Here is a 16,470-nt window from a genome sequence, read left to right on the forward strand (position 1 = left end):
TGTTTTGCAACTTGAAGCCCACGCAGGTTAGAAACACAGACTTACTACAATCACACACACACATATACAGAACAGGCTTTCACAAACAAACACACACCTATATATCATCTCTTCCATAACCATACCAGTTGCTCATTCAAATTATTTCCAGTGAATTGATTTATTTTAAAGTTGTGAGGCAAAAAAGCACTAGAAAGCATGCGTAACACAGACATATACTTTAATACTGCTGGTTAACCCCAGGATAAAGGTACAGAGAGAAAATAAAATAGTGTCATCTTTATTCTATCGGAAAGCTTGGCATGTGTGCCTAAAGTAATTTCTGAAATATTGAGCTCTTCTTGTCATTGGTCAACAAGTACTAAAACTCTCATGAGACACAACAATTGAGATTTTGGGGAGGATTTGATCAGTCATTACGAAACCTGGCAACCAAACGCTCGATACCGCCTCGTTACCACTAAAACTGTAACAAACCTTTTCCTTCAGCTAAACACATATCGGGTAATGACACAGAGAGATGTAGCTGTCCACTCCGTACACCACATAAAAAGCCAGTGGGTAAATTTAATGCATTAGCCAGCCACTAACATGAGGATGATATCAACAAAAGTCCTTGCAGCAAGCAAAGCTAATCTTGTTGTAAGATGTAGCTATAAGCCATCAGTTCCAAGTAATGACAAATAGCTAGCCCACTGTGAGGTGGCCACACAATACCTCGGAGGCCACGTATAATACCTCTGATACCCACATTTTGATTAGATCCTTACATTCTACCTACTCATCTACTATAATGGAACTGTTTCTTGCACAGACTATCTCCATTGTTTGGTATGCCACCCATATTTTGTGCTTATACAAGCATCTATAGGCTACTGGTATACACTTGATGAAAAGTTAAGAAAAACTTAATGACAGAACGCCCATGGGCGCAGTCACTTTTTGCTAACGTTCGTATTAGTTGATGAGTTGGTTAGACCCATAGTAATATAATTTAAATAAATGTAAATTGTACCTGAAGACAAGTATTCTTCAGTAAATGAAGATTTGGTTGTTTTCACACTTATCAGGTGAACAAGTGTAAACGCTACCTACGAACCTTGGTGCGCACCAAACAAACGGACCGAGACCACCTGACAAGTGTGTCGTATCCGCTTCCAAACGAACCATAAAAGCTGTCCAATCAGGTTACAACCTTATCCTTGTGCGTTTTGTTTAGTTTCGGTGTTGAAAATGCCAGTGTGAACGCTAATCGAACTTGGACTAAATGTATCATTTTATTTTTGGGTCTGGACCAAGAGAACCGAACTACAAATGTGAACACGACCCAACTGTCACAAAGTCTGAAATAACCTACCTTGAAGACGCCTGGTTCTTTGATGTCCAGTTGGGCTACATTCCACTGCTGGCCCCTACGTCTGAGTTTCCTCAGCCTGTATGAAGTTCCTCCAGGGGCAGACAACCAGAGGACCAGGATGGCCAGCATGAACCCGGCCACGACCCCCTGGACCACTGCACACATGTATGATGGAACGGGTAAAACCAGGTAGAGGTACACCAACTGCGTGAGAAAGACCAACGCTGTCATAGGCACGCTGGACAGCTCCTCCTCCTCCTCCACTTCACTCTCCACCTCGCTACAGACACCAGTGCTGCCAGTGTGAGGCTGCCGTGACTCGGGGCGCTCCCCCTCAGGGGTCTCCGTGTCTGTGCAAAGCTCAAAGTCCTCGCTGTACAACTCGCAAAAGTCCTCCTCCTCCTGCCGAGCCACCAGGGCAGACATGGTGCAGCGGCCCAGGCCCAAAGAGGGCGACCTGGGAATAGGGGGGGAGACGTTCTGGCTGTGGGCTGGAGCTTGAGCAGGGGCTGGGAAGGAGAAGAAAACCATGTCTGGGCCTTGGCCTGTGGAGGTCTCCTCCTCCAGCTCGCCCCCCTCCTCCTCCTTGATACTGTAGTTGTTGTTGCTTTCGGCATGCCCGTTAACAGCTGGCACAGTGCTGAGCTCGGAGGTGCTGGAGGAGAGCGATTTGGATCGATGGGGGGTCGTGAAGGTGGCGGCTCCTCCTCCTCCTGCACTCACTGTCCCACCTTCATCCCCCATTATCTTACTCAGCAGCTGTAAAGGTTCGCACATCACTTCCGACAGCCTGCGCTTGGTATCTTCTATCCTGGCCTCCACCTCCTGGACCTTGAAGAAGGACCTGCCATCTGGCGAGGGCAGGGGGGAGGACGGAGCAGTTTTCGAGTCGCCCCCAGCCCTGGGGGTGACAGGGGGGGTGGGGGTACACATGCGGGGCTGGGAGAACTGCTTGAAGAGCTGCATGTTGCGTCTGGACTCTGGAGGACGTTGGTGCTGCAGGGTCTGGGCCAGTTGGTGAGGATGCGACATCTCCTGGTGGTCAGGTTTGGACGTGTCGGTGGACAGAGACTTGACGAAAGATTTCATCAGGTGGCGATGGCGCCCAGGTGGAGGGGGCAGGGCGGACGCGGTGTCTTTCGACTCAACGTCGTTGGAGAGGGAGCGAACCAGACTGAGGAATGGTTTGGAAGAGGATAACGTAGCCGCAGACCTTGATGGAGAGGAGGAGCCGGAAACAGATGCATGCGGCAGTACAGGAGATTTTTCTGATGGCCACGAGGAGCTGGCTGGTGGAGTGGGGTGGGGGGAGGCTGGGATGATAGCCACAGCCTGGGTGTGTGAGTGTTTGCTGGGTACGACAGGTTGGGTTTGGGATAGAGACAGCTCCGCTGCAGCAGAGGTAATGGTTGTATCAGTACTCCCAGCCTCAAAGAGTAGCTCTTCACTCGCCTCCAGGGCTGTCGCAATTCCCATGGTTTCCTCAGGCACCGAGCCTTCCTGACCTTTAGATGGTCCCGCCACCCCTATTGATGCCACAGCTGCCCCATACAACTCCTCATCCTCCTCTTCTTCCTCCTTGCCCAGGGCTGAGAAGTGGATTGTGATGGTGTCGCGGGAGAGCGAGCGCTGCACCTGCAGCTTGGGACCGGGGAATGAGCGCTGGGGAGGAGTCTGATGAGGCGGGGGAGGAGCAGAGGCATCATGGCCACTCCCTCTGCCACTTCTACTGCTGCCCTGGCTGGTCATGACCACTCTCCACAGGGCTCACAGCCTGAGAGGGAAAAATACAAGTTATAATAGTAATACTAATATTGACACTTTATTTACTATTAATACCACTACTTCTATGAATTAGACAGAATGAAAAGGACTAGCGGTTCATGGACTAGGCCCTGTGACCAAATGTATAGAAACCTGTAGACCTCCAGTTATTCTCCTCAATGCTACCCCTGATCCTGTGGTATAACTTACATGTTGTGTTGCTGAAAGTTGTGGTCCCTACAAAGTAGAATAATGTAACTCCTTTACAAATAGCTTGACAGAAAGGGCCAATCATTTAAGCTGCTTTATGAGCTATCTCTGATTGGGGGGTATACACGCACACACATATTCAGACACACAATGTATTTTTACAAGGGATGAGAGCAAATGAGGGGGAAAGGGGGATGTGCTTCTTACAGAAAATAAATGGGAGGGATGCACAAACATAAACGCTTGCATGAACGAGTAGCAGATCATCACAATACACTCTCACTCGAAAACAACAAACCTTCCCATCCTACACATACACACAAGTAATGGGACACGAAATGGCCCACAAATCGCTGTAGCCAAGCACTTAGGTTTTCTCAATGGAGTGGAACCAAAATCATTAATCACACACTGATTGTCTAAATGAGACGACTTGTTGTTATTGAGCTATTCAGCCTAGTTCTTTGCTAAGTTCAAAGCCATTCACGTACACACAGACACATTCATGAACACATTTATGCATCATACATTACATACATACAGACATACATATATATATACATACATACATACATACATACATACATACATACATACATACATACATACATACATACATACATACATACATACATACATACATACATACATACATACATACATACATACATACATACATACATACAGGAATGTGTGGTAACAAACTATAGGTAGTTGATCAAAAGGACCATTGAGGAAGATATAGTGGGATATTGAACAAGCGATGGCAGACTAAATGGCCTCTAGATTTCTGTTCGCTAGGCCGGAATGATGACAAAGCATGTCACTCTCCTGCGTTGCCAGGTAACTATATTTTAATTCAGGGAAAGTAGCTGCTGTGTGTCTGCAAGAGAAAGAGAGAGACATGTACTGTATGTGTTAGTTTAACTTCTGCCTGCGAGAGAGAGTGATGTTTGTACTGTACATATGTGTGTTACTTTTACTACTGCCTGAAGGGAGACTTAAGAATAACATAGAAAGGATATGGTGGATAGAGAGCTAAGTGCAATAGAGAAGAATTAAGAGAGAGAAGCGAGACAGAAGGATAGAGATAGATAAAGGAATTGAGATGGATACAGAAATAGAGATGAATAGAGAGATGGAGATGAATAGAGATATAAAAATAGAGATATAGATGGAAGGGAAGGAGATTTGCGTGTCGAAATGATCAAAGAGTGAAGGATAGACTGATAAATTCTACACCATTCTGCCATGCCCAGATGAGACTGGCTTGAAATTCATGGATATAGAATTAAGGAGCCAAAAGTCCCAGAGGATCCCACTTTAGAACAGAGTAGGCCACAAGTGGTCAGGTGCAAATACTGCTACTACTAGAAGCAGTTTTACCACTACTCAATGTACTGTATGATATGTTACGGCACCATCCTGTATTGTCATTTGGACAGTACATTTCAAAGACAAATTTAGTACAATAATACTTTATGGTGGTAGGGAGGAGGTAGGGAGTCAAGGTGGCTGAGCGGTTAGGGAATCGGGCTGGTAATCTTAAGGTTGCCGGTTCGATTCCAGGCCGTGAAAAATGACGTTGTGTCCTTGGGCAAGGCACTTCACCCTACTTGCCTCGGGGAATGTCCCTGTACTTACTGTAAATCGCTCTGGACATGAGCGACTGCTAAATGAATGTTAAAATGTATAGTATGTAGTGGTTTGTCAGGAAGGGAAAGCACATTTGTAATTTAACTTCGAAATACAATTATTAAAAAAATTGTTGTTCAAGAACGTTACACACCATTTAAGGACCTCTGGGGTTGGGATCCTGAACGCAGCCCTGAGTACATAGTTGTGTGCAGCCGCTGAATGAGGCTCAGTAATGGCAAATTGACAATACACTCATCCCATTAATCAATGCTAGCAAGGGCCACTTTAATCAGTTAAAGCCTGGCGCCATATGTCCTCACGAGCTAAAGGAAGGAGAGGAGACATGTAGGAGGGAAACAACAAGGATGTGGTGAAGGAGAAAGGGGTCAGGGGGAGAAAGGACAGTTGGAGTAGAAAGACAGAGGCAATGTTATGTTTGTAAGAAGACTAGGAAGGGCAATAAATCCCGAAAGCTAGGTACACCTACCTAAATCTAGGCATGTCCAACTGTCAGTCAAAGAAAGAAAGTGAGAGGTAAAGATGGAGGTGGGAGAAAAAGACTGAAGGAGGGAGCTTGACAGAGACAGGGATGGGGATGGGTGGGCATCACGTGGCAGACATACATAGATAGACATAGCCTATACATGTCCTGCAAGACCACTGGATATATGGATGCATAGATGGATCTTTCTAAATGTATACAATTGACTTGCATTTCCAAATTAAGCATGTTAATGTCTCCTTCAGTTCAGCCACTTGGTTAGAGTAATGGATATTATTTATTTGCGAAGATAAAATACATTTCATAGGATGGGGAAAGAGAGAGAGATTACAAAAAAGTATGGTATAGGGTACAGAGAGAGTGGTTGTCAGAAAGTGAAGGAGCGAGAGAGAGAGAGAGATCATAAAAGAGGAAGAGAGGAGTGGTGTTGAGTGAGGGGCGGAATGGTATCCTGAGAGAGAGTAGCTGACAGAGCATTCACTTGTCACTAACAAAGCCAACAGACACACACAGGCCTGACAGTACTCTCTAACAGGCACACATACTTAGAAACACAGACACACGCACCCACTGCACATACACACAGTCAGAGTGGAACAGGTAACAGGTACGTTTTTCAGGGAACTGTTTGTGTGTGTGTGCATGTGTCCCAGCCATCGCAACTGTTATGCCCTAGAAACACAGCACAAACACCGGAGAGAGTGTCAAGGTAAAGGAGGAGGAACAGTGATGGAGGGGAGATACAAATATATATATTAGTAAGGAGATGAAGAGACAGAAACAGAAAACTATAAAACTGATCCAGTAAGAAAAACGTGTATTTGAAAAAGTACATGGTATTTGGAAATATTTGGAAAATAACTCAATCACTACAATTACTGTATTGTAATTTACAAGCCATGTTGATAATTCCACTCTAATTTATTTTGTCAGAGGTAATGAACGATAATATAGCTCATGAAACAAATGGAGAAACTGAAGGGGAGTAGCAGTGAGGGAGGAAATCTCCCCTCTGGGAAATCAAAGGCTATTTTCACGAAATGTGAAGAGTAATCAAACACATGCAGGTGAAACCCTCAAACTCAACACTGATATGGTGCCACAGTGCTACCTAAGTAGAATGTTTGGACCAGGCCATGATTTTCTTGAAGTCCATCCCACATCACAGCAGAGTACCAACCCAACTGCATTGTAGACCTCTTCCAACCACCTGTTCATGGCAATAATCCTAAAAGAGAATGCAGAGGAGACTATCTGGCTCACAGGCTTTAGTGTGTATCATCGTTATGAATCATCCTTCTTTTGAGAAGAATAAATAAAAAATAGAAAAACAAATAAGCAGAGAAGGAGCACTCATGCGTTCCAGATCAACCTGCTTTGTTTCCCAATCTTTTATGCTTGACTGTCTGTCTTCAACCTTCACTCCCTCCGCTCCCCTATTCCCCCCTTCCATCTCTCTCTCCCATCTCCCCAGGCATAACCAGTCATCAACTCCTCAAAGAACAAACCTCATCAATGAGGGGAGCAGTTGCCATGTCAACTGTTGGCTTTCATCTTTTTCATGTTTTGTGACATTGTGCACAGGCAGAACCTGACCTTTGTTAGAGGAGTGAGGAGTGGCTTGTTTGAAACAAGAAAGCTGATAGACTGTGGAGTATCTATGGTGGTGTATTTATGTAATCGGGTGTGTACTGTACACACAAACACACACACACACAAAAATACATTTAGCTCTTTCTTATCCCTTTTAAACAGTGCCAGACAGCCAGCAAACAACCAAAGGATATGTAGGGAATTAGGTATAATCTGCCCAATTACAAGATGAACAGAGAGAGTGATGAGGGAGAGAGTGAAATAATGAGGTAAAGAGTGACGGTAAGAACGAGATACAGCACATAGAGGATGAATCAAACAGATACAAACTAAGAGACAGTCTAAAAAAGACAAAAAAAGAATGTAAAACGTTACAGAAGTAGAGTCTAAAATTGCAACATTATGGTTGTGGAGAGTTAGCAGGGGCAGTGTGTCCCAGCTTTCCACACATATATCATTAGACAGAGAAAGACGGAGAAAGAGGGAAAGCAGGGGGAGAGGTTTATGTTCAGACAACATGGCTGAAGAAAGAGAAAAAACATGAACCAGGAATGGACACATATTTCAGAATCAGAATCAATCACATGGATAAAAGAGTAAAGAGACAGATAGATAAGAGGCCACAACAAACATGTCTTCAGCTCAGTATAAGGTTAGGTTTAGAAGAGTATTGCATGCATTCCCAAGATGTGGCAGGTCTCTCTTCTATGCTTGAATATGAAGCATATATTCCCACATTTGCATAAACTTTCTATCTCAATCTCCCCTCTGCTTCAAACTATGGCAATCATACTAATAGCTAGCTAGTTATCTCCTGAATCATCCAATGTGAAGGTAGAGGATTTTGTTCAGTCGCTGAAGTACTCACACTACACCTTTGAAAGGGAGTGTAATATCTATCAGCTTGATCGAGGCTGCTAAGCACTTGTAGGTTATTTAGCACATGCCCAGGTGTGGAGAATGGCCTGTGTTATCACCATAACAGTATAGCTTCTGCTTTTGTTTATACCAATGGCTCACTAGCAGGGTCGGACTGGCCGTCGGGAGATTTCCTGAATGGCTGGTCAAACAGCCGCGGCATAATGCAAAAACATTAAATATATAATAATAATACACGGTCGTGGGCCGTCTGCGTTTCAAAGTCCCCGGCCGTTTTTCAGTCCCAGACCTGCTCACTAGTGCCAAGACGGGAAGGATGAAAAGAGGAAGGAGGTGAAGGAGAGAGACGGGGAGAGATTAAGTCCTTGTCTCACTCTCCAAAATCCACTCCCTTCACATCAACCTTTCTATAAAGTTAAAACTCCTTCACATTCCCTCATACACAGACAGGAAGGAGGTGAAACATCAGCATGTCTCTATACCTCAGACTTCCACGCTCTGACAAGAGGACATCAGGCCTACCTTTTGTGGCATCTAAGAGGCTGGCATACTGTCAATGACTCACATACCCATTTCACACACCAAACTGGTTACCAAATCGTTGCTTTTGAGACAAAGTCATCTGAAACCCTGGATTAATTTCCTAATAAGCATAATTATCTCCATGCTGGGTGAGGAGAGGGGGGAGGGGGTCTTGAGTCTTCTATCCCACACTGGGGAACAGATTGTGGGAGTTGAAGCACTCAGGGCTTGACCTAGTTTGTAGTGCCCCATAGAAATGACTGTGTGTGTTACAATGGACAACGTAAACCTGTTGCAAAGGTCTGGCTTGCAAAACACATACACCTACACACACAAGGAAATGTACTTGACCAGTAAACTCGCTTGGCGATGGTCTGAGTTTTTCTTGGCATTATGGTTACAATTCAGTCTGTGTGTGGTTGTGTGCTTTAAGCGAATCTTCAGTATCTCCTCCAATAGGAAGTAAATGTCCCTCAACTCTTCCTGTTCAGTTAGAGAGGCTATGTAAAAAAAACATACTCTGATTAAATATTAGTGTTGTTAGTTAACATGTTTAATAGTATTGTATGGTACAGTATAAAATAATTATTATTATTATTATCATACTCACTAAGGAAACGTAAGAAAACGTTTTTCTGCTGACTAGATCCAGGGGTTGTAGCTAATAAATAGGTAGTAGATACTGTCTGGAGGCACAGTCCATAAACATACACAAGCACACACACACACCCCAACACTGTCAGTAGAAAGCCTCTTTATCACTCAAGCAAATAAATAGGTGTGTGAAACAAATATATTTTAAATAACACACACATACACAGAGAGTCAGAGGCAGTGATAAAAACAAAAACAAAAAATTAGGTCCACAACACCTGCAGCCTGTTGTCATAGTGACAGTTGAGTGGGAGGCCCGAAGGGAGAGTTTTTTGTGTGCATGTGGGCAGGTGTGGATTACATGTATACCACCGTACGTGTGTGTGCCTACACGTGTGTATCAGTCCTACCAGGAGAGTGATATTCAACATAGGCTCCCCCACCTACACACTGCCCTGCCCAGGACAGTACAGGAGCTGGTTATACTGAACACATCCCACCCAGAAGAGCCCGTTAGAGATGGCTGACAGCTTCGAGCCCTGTTTCTCTAGACCTGGACAGACCCTGCACTGCAGATCATCTCAAAACACAACCTGTGACCCCCCCCCCACACACACACACACACCTACATGCAGACACAGAAAGACAAACATGCAAGCAGCAAATGTTGTGGAATATCTTAAGTCTGTATAGCACATGCTAAGCTGGGTTAGTTAGCCATAGATTGATCAGCCTGCTGGATATGAATCACCGTGCTGTTGCTGATTAGAGGAGGGCCAAGTGACAGCAGCAGTTCTCTAAAGAGGAGTTTTATATTGAACAACAATAATTCATTGAGACTGCCAGCTGTCGCTGTTTTCTTAAAATCACTGTCAATTCTCTAAATTAACTTAGTGTCATATCATCTTTAGGTATTTTAGAGAGAAAACCAGAAGAAGTCACCAAGACTCATTATTGTGTTGCAAATTAAGTTGTGTCTTTGTTGAAAAACACAAGGATCCACAATTGCCAAGAAGGGGACAGCAACATAGGAGTCTAGTTCAAGGCAATGGATAAATTGTACCTTGCCTAGCCCTTCTGTCCCCTATTTCCCCAGGAGGTGAGCCATGTCACCACAGCCTAGATCAATAATGGGAGAATGTGTGCAAGAAAGAGAGAGAGAGAGAGATAGAGAGAGGGGGGGGGGGGGGAGAGGGGGAGGAAGAAAGAGAGATTGAGATACAGAGAGAGATGGAAAGAGCTTACCTTGAAACCTCAGTGTCATTCAGTCTCAGCCTGCAATACAGTCTGCATGGACACACACTGCCAGCACATTGATCATGGTGCAAGCTGGCTTGGGAAAAAAGAGACAGTGACAAGGGTGACACACACATGTTCCTTAGTAGTTAGGGTGAACCCCTGGCCAGTTCTCAGTCACAGTCCCAAGCCACCGTCAGAAGGACTCATGCACTTAGAAATCCACCAGGAAATGATGATTCTGGGGAAGGGGATTTCTTGATGTTTTTCCCCCCTGGGGTTACAACTCTTTTTTTTCTTTTAAATGTATATTAGGATACATTTGTGAAATGTTAGGTTTAGTTAGCATCATTATTGTAGTAACCAATGTTATTTTTGTAATAACAATGTTCTATGGCAATAACATCCTGATGTCACTATGAATATATCAAAGCAACTTGTACTGAGCAACAATGCATAGTGTGAAGGTTCTTCAGAAAATTCATCGGGAGACGTTTACATAATCCCTAGGCTGAATGTGTCCCAGCTAATTTCACGTTATTGAAGAGAGGTATTTGATTTATTGTGTTACTGTATGGTTGTAGGATTGACCACGTAACTATGTATGCTAAACCACCCCATCATCAGGACAGGGATACTGCTACATCACAGTTCAGAGACTGGAAAAATGCTCAGTGAATTTATCTGCTCAGTGATGCTCATTAAAGCCTGTATAACCTACTAAGCCATTAGCTACTGTAGGCAGATTCTCTAACCCGTCTATAGAACGACAGATGCATTTAGCCTACCGAGAGAAAGACAATAATATACGTGCAGTCCTTTAGTATCGTATTTAGCCTGCTAAAATCCTTTAGTTAAGGCTACCTTCTGATGTAATGATGATCAGATTACACCTTGCATTATTGCATTCTGATTTTGGTCAGGGTTACACGTAGCATTTGTAATAGGCTACTTGTCTGGCGCCCACCGTCCCTTTCTTTGTCCACAAATAAGTCTTAATATCCCAGCCCTGCTGATTGGGGAGTTGAATGAAAAAGATGATACAGCCCTTGACAGCTTTGCACCTAGAAGAAGACATAGTCTAAGCATATACATCTCACCGTATTAAGTCTTCATTTGATCCACTTTAGGTGGGTTGGGCTGCTATAGCCAAAGCGCACCGTTATCAATACCACGTATCCAGGTCCAATATGTGCGTAATACCGTTTAGACGAGACAGTGACAGCAAATAGGATACGTACTGTAGCCCATAGCCTATGCTTCAGCCTACCACAGCGAAGATTAAAAAAACGTGTCAGTTATTCTAGGCTTGATCAATCAAATCATATCCGATGGCATAACACCAATGTCTGTATTTACACTATCTGAGATTCATAATAAGGTTAGTGTCGGGTGCAAGGGCGTGTTTGTTTAGTGAATGAAATGTCTCATGACGACACCCCCCCCATTGTTGAAAATGTCTGCATTCAGAATATACCATGGTGACCCAAAGGGTATTGTACGTAGAACAGGTAGGTTGATAAGACCACATTGTTGTATAACGTTTTGCATAACACCTCTAATAATCAACCGAATATTTATTTTGTGGCAGTTAGTTTGGGCGATAAACATAACTATAGAAAGGTAAAGATCCATGCAGAACTGATTGCTAACATGTTGGTACATAAAATTGGGTTAGGGTTAGGGTTGAAATCAATGGACCGATTCGAAATCATTAGACAACTCTAATGTCCCCTTTATCTTAGACTGCCACCTACTGGGCAGTATTGTGCATTACGCGACTGAGAGGCATCTCAACTCACACTGCCGCACAATTATGGAAGCAAATCGTGACCAAAATTCAAATGAAAATGCATTTCCAGAAATGCATTTTCATTTTAAGAATGTGGCTGCATTATTTGACTCATAAATCAAATTAGTATTCAATCATCCTATTTGCATTTTCATTTTCTTCTTTAAGACTGCTCATTCTTTCCCTTAATTAAAATGAAAACGAAAAAGACATTTGAAATTTAATTTTCAAAATATGCCCCAGCAAATAGATACCAAAATTCAATTTGAAATGTAAAATTTGAAAATGAAAATGCATTTCCAGAAATGCATTTTCATTTTAAGAACGTGGCTGCAAAATCGTGACCACAATTCAAATTCAAATGCATTTCCAGAATTGCATTTTCATTTTCAAGAACGTGGCTGCAAAATCGTGACCACAATTCAAAGTCAAATGCATTTCCAGAAATGCATTTTCATTTTAAGAACGTGGCTGCAAAATCGTGACCACAATTCAAATTCAAATGTATTTCCAGAAATGCATTTTCATTTTAAGAATGTGGCTGCATTATTTGACTCATAAATCAAATTAGTACTGATTAGTACTGAGCGGACATTGCATTTTCATTTTCATGTTCTGCCCGCAAACTGCCCATAATTCGAAAACGAAAATGCATTCTGAGCGGCGCAGTTGAGTGACGTCAGTAGCCGCTCTTCTTCAGCTCCCTGCTGACCGAGCTACCCATCTTGTTCGGTAGGGGGCGGTGTGCACATACGCATTGCATTACATGGCAAATGTGCCGGGAAATTGATTGAATTGCCGGGTCTTTAGAGGACGCATCACAGATCATGGCGCTCCCTCAAATTGTGCAGACACTGATAGAATTAGCTGAGCTGGTAGAAACTAATAATATATCTGAGTCTGATGCCCGTGACCGAGTAGAACAAGTCACAGAGAGCTTGGCTGCATACTCTGCCGTCACAGACGTACACATTAATGAGGTTGCCATAGTAAACCTCTCTTCAGTCCTGGAACGGCTGGATGCTGTGGAGCAGGGGTGTCGAACTCCGGTCCTCGAGGGCCGCTGTCCTGCATGTTTTAGATGTTTCCCTGCTCCAACACACCTGATTCAATTAAAAGGGTTGTTATAACGACCATTCATTCGAATCAGGTGAGCTGGATCAGGGAAACATCTAAAACATGCAGGACAGCGGCCCTCGAGGACCGGAGCTCGACACCCCTGCTGTGGAGCCTCAAATGGGACGGGGACGACCAACCATCCACATCCCGTTCGAGTCCATCGAAAACTATTTATTAAATGGTTTAAAAATAAAGGACATAGCGGAGCTGTTGTCGGCCACCAGACCATCCGTCGGAGGATGCAAAGCAACGGATTTACGGAGCTAGAAAGCTGACAAAAGTATCTGAATTTGAATATGAAAGATCTGAAATATTTGTGTCTCGAATTTCATAAAACTGAAATATATTGCTGTTGAATATATAATATCTGAATTATTTGTATGCCAAATTTAATACAACTGAATTATTTTGATCCAAAAATAAAACATTCTAAAATTCAGATTGCAGGAATTCAGATTCTTGAAATTCAGATTGCGGAAATTCAAATTCAGATTGCGGAAATTCAGATTTTGTCTGAACCAGGCCAAAGGTGAAACAGCTTGCTTTCACAGGAAAAAGTAGACCATTTAATAAATAGTTTTCGATGGACTCGAACGGGATGTGGATGGTTGGTCGTCCCCGTCCCATTTGAGGCTCCACAGCAGGGGTGTCGAGCTCCGGTCCTCGAGGGCCGCTGTCCTGCATGTTTTAGATGTTTCCCTGATCCAGCTCACCTGATTCGAATGAATGGTCGTTATAACAACCCTTTTAATTGAATCAGGTGTGTTGGAGCAGGGAAACATCTAAAACATGCAGGACAGCGGCCCTCGAGGACCGGAGTTCGACACCCCTGCTCCACAGCATCCAGCCGTTCCAGGACTGAAGAGAGGTTTACTATGGCAACCTCATTAATGTGTACGTCTGTGACGGCAGAGTATGCAGCCAAGCTCTCTGTGACTTGTTCTACTCGGTCACGGGCATCAGACTCAGATATATTATTAGTTTCTACCAGCTCAGCTAATTCTATCAGTGTCTGCACAATTTGAGGGAGCGCCATGATCTGTGATGCGTCCTCTAAAGACCCGGCAATTCAATCAATTTCCCGGCACATTTGCCATGTAATGCAATGCGTATGTGCACACCGCCCCCTACCGAACAAGATGGGTAGCTCGGTCAGCAGGGAGCTGAAGAAGAGCGGCTACTGACGTCACTCAACTGCGCCGCTCAGAATGCATTTTCGTTTTCGAATTATGGGCAGTTTGCGGGCAGAACATGAAAATGAAAATGCAATGTCCGCTCAGTACTAATCAGTACTAATTTGATTTATGAGTCAAATAATGCAGCCACATTCTTAAAATGAAAATGCATTTCTGGAAATACATTTGAATTTGAATTGTGGTCACGATTTTGCAGCCACGTTCTTAAAATGAAAATGCATTTCTGGAAATGCATTTGACTTTGAATTGTGGTCACGATTTTGCAGCCACGTTCTTGAAAATGAAAATGCAATTCTGGAAATGCATTTGAATTTGAATTGTGGTCACGATTTTGCAGCCACGTTCTTAAAATGAAAATGCATTTCTGGAAATGCATTTTCATTTTCAAATTTTACATTTCAAATTGAATTTTGGTATCTATTTGCTGGGGCATATTTTGAAAATTAAATTTCAAATGTCTTTTTCGTTTTCATTTTAATTAAGGGAAAGAATGAGCAGTCTTAAAGAAGAAAATGAAAATGCAAATAGGATGATTGAATACTAATTTGATTTATGAGTCAAATAATGCAGCCACATTCTTAAAATGAAAATGCATTTCTGGAAATGCATTTTCATTTGAATTTTGGTCACGATTTGCTTCCATACACAATACAGTAGGTTGCGGTAATCACTATGAAGAGAGCGTCAGTGCTATCGGTCACAGCATTCGTCAGGTATCACAATGATAACCCTCAATGTAAAACAAGATTCATTTAAATCACATCACTGATAGAACAGATATTGCTAATAGGAAAGGATATTTGAAACAAACGTGTGTCACTTCTGGGCATTGATGAATTTATTATTAGCAGACGGTAGACATTTTGGAGAGTTGTTTAACAACATGTGATATAACAGAGATTAATCCAGCATATGTTTTACAAACCCAATTCACACAAAGTTGGGACATTGTGTAAAATAAGTAAGGGATAATGTTCGACGATATCATCTGATAATGGACGATGCGGAGGCGTGAACCGTCCGACGCTGTTTTTTCAACGTTTTTCAACTTTAGCCAACTCTGATATTTCTAGTCCGCTCAGCTCATAGAACCAACCATAGACATATATATGTCAAAGTATACTTTGAAGCTCTTTAGGAAGTGTACTTCATGAACTGAAAGTGCACAACACAGGTTACTTTAGAGCATTCCAAGGTATACTTTTAAGTACTTTAGGAAGTATACTTGATGAACTAAAAGTGCACTACACAGGCTACTTTGAAGTATTCAAAAGTAAACCTTGAAATACACTATAAGTGTACTTTAAAGTGTATTAATGACCTAAAACGTGTACTTTAAAGTGTACTAAATGACCTAAAAAGTGGGCCAATTCAGTTTACTTAGTACAAAAAAAGTATATAAATAAGTACACTGCTAGTATACTTTAAGTAACATGATAATAGTATACTTTTTATATTAAGTATACTTACAAAATAAACTTGAAGTATACTTCTTTTTTGTAAGGGTAGAGTTGCTGCTACTGTCGTGTTGGCCGCAGCCTGTCTGAAGTAGATTGACTAGAGAACTGAATAGTGAATGGGATGTGAGATGAGCGGTTACGTGACACTGACACACTACATTCAGAAAAGAAACATTTTTCAAATAGGTTAAAATAAATATTGAAGTCACTCATTGTTGTGAATACAAGTTAGCTTGTTAAAGTCTTTCACAATTGTAAATGGAGGCTTTGACTACGTCACTGTTGTTATGGTTACTTATTTAAGATATTTTGTACAGGCTCTTGTGTAGCCAGCGGAATAATTTAGAACGGTGAAAAGACAGTTTTTCTGAAATGACGCAGTAGGTGTACGTTATCACCCTATAATGTACACCCCTGCAGCCAATCAAAATTGAGTATACACCCAGACCATGGTATAAAATTAGTGCTGTCAAACGATTAAAATGTTTAATCGCGATTAATCGCATTAATGTCATAGTTAACTCGCGATTAATCACAATTAATCGCACATTTTTATCTATTCTAAATGTCCCTTGATTTCTTTTTGTCCCATTCTTTTTTCAAATTGT

General features: G+C 42.5%; 1 protein-coding gene across 1 annotated transcript in view; it reads right to left on the minus strand.

Moving 5' to 3' along the window:
* The window catches only part of tex2 (testis expressed 2), a 32,543-nt gene extending 20,902 nt beyond the window's left edge, over window positions 1–11,641 (minus strand). The window contains exons 1-3 of the mRNA XM_047038979.1: window positions 11,396–11,641; window positions 10,305–10,388; window positions 1,358–3,131 (exon numbers count right to left, since the gene is read on the minus strand). Of these exons, the coding sequence (XP_046894935.1) occupies window positions 1,358–3,106 (1,749 nt within the window). The 5' untranslated portion in view covers window positions 3,107–3,131; window positions 10,305–10,388; window positions 11,396–11,641. The remainder of the gene's footprint in view (window positions 1–1,357; window positions 3,132–10,304; window positions 10,389–11,395) is intronic.
* Window positions 11,642–16,470: the final 4,829 nt, after the last annotated feature.

Source organism: Hypomesus transpacificus, chromosome 17, assembly GCF_021917145.1.
Source record: "Hypomesus transpacificus isolate Combined female chromosome 17, fHypTra1, whole genome shotgun sequence".
Taxonomy (NCBI): domain Eukaryota; kingdom Metazoa; phylum Chordata; class Actinopteri; order Osmeriformes; family Osmeridae; genus Hypomesus; species Hypomesus transpacificus.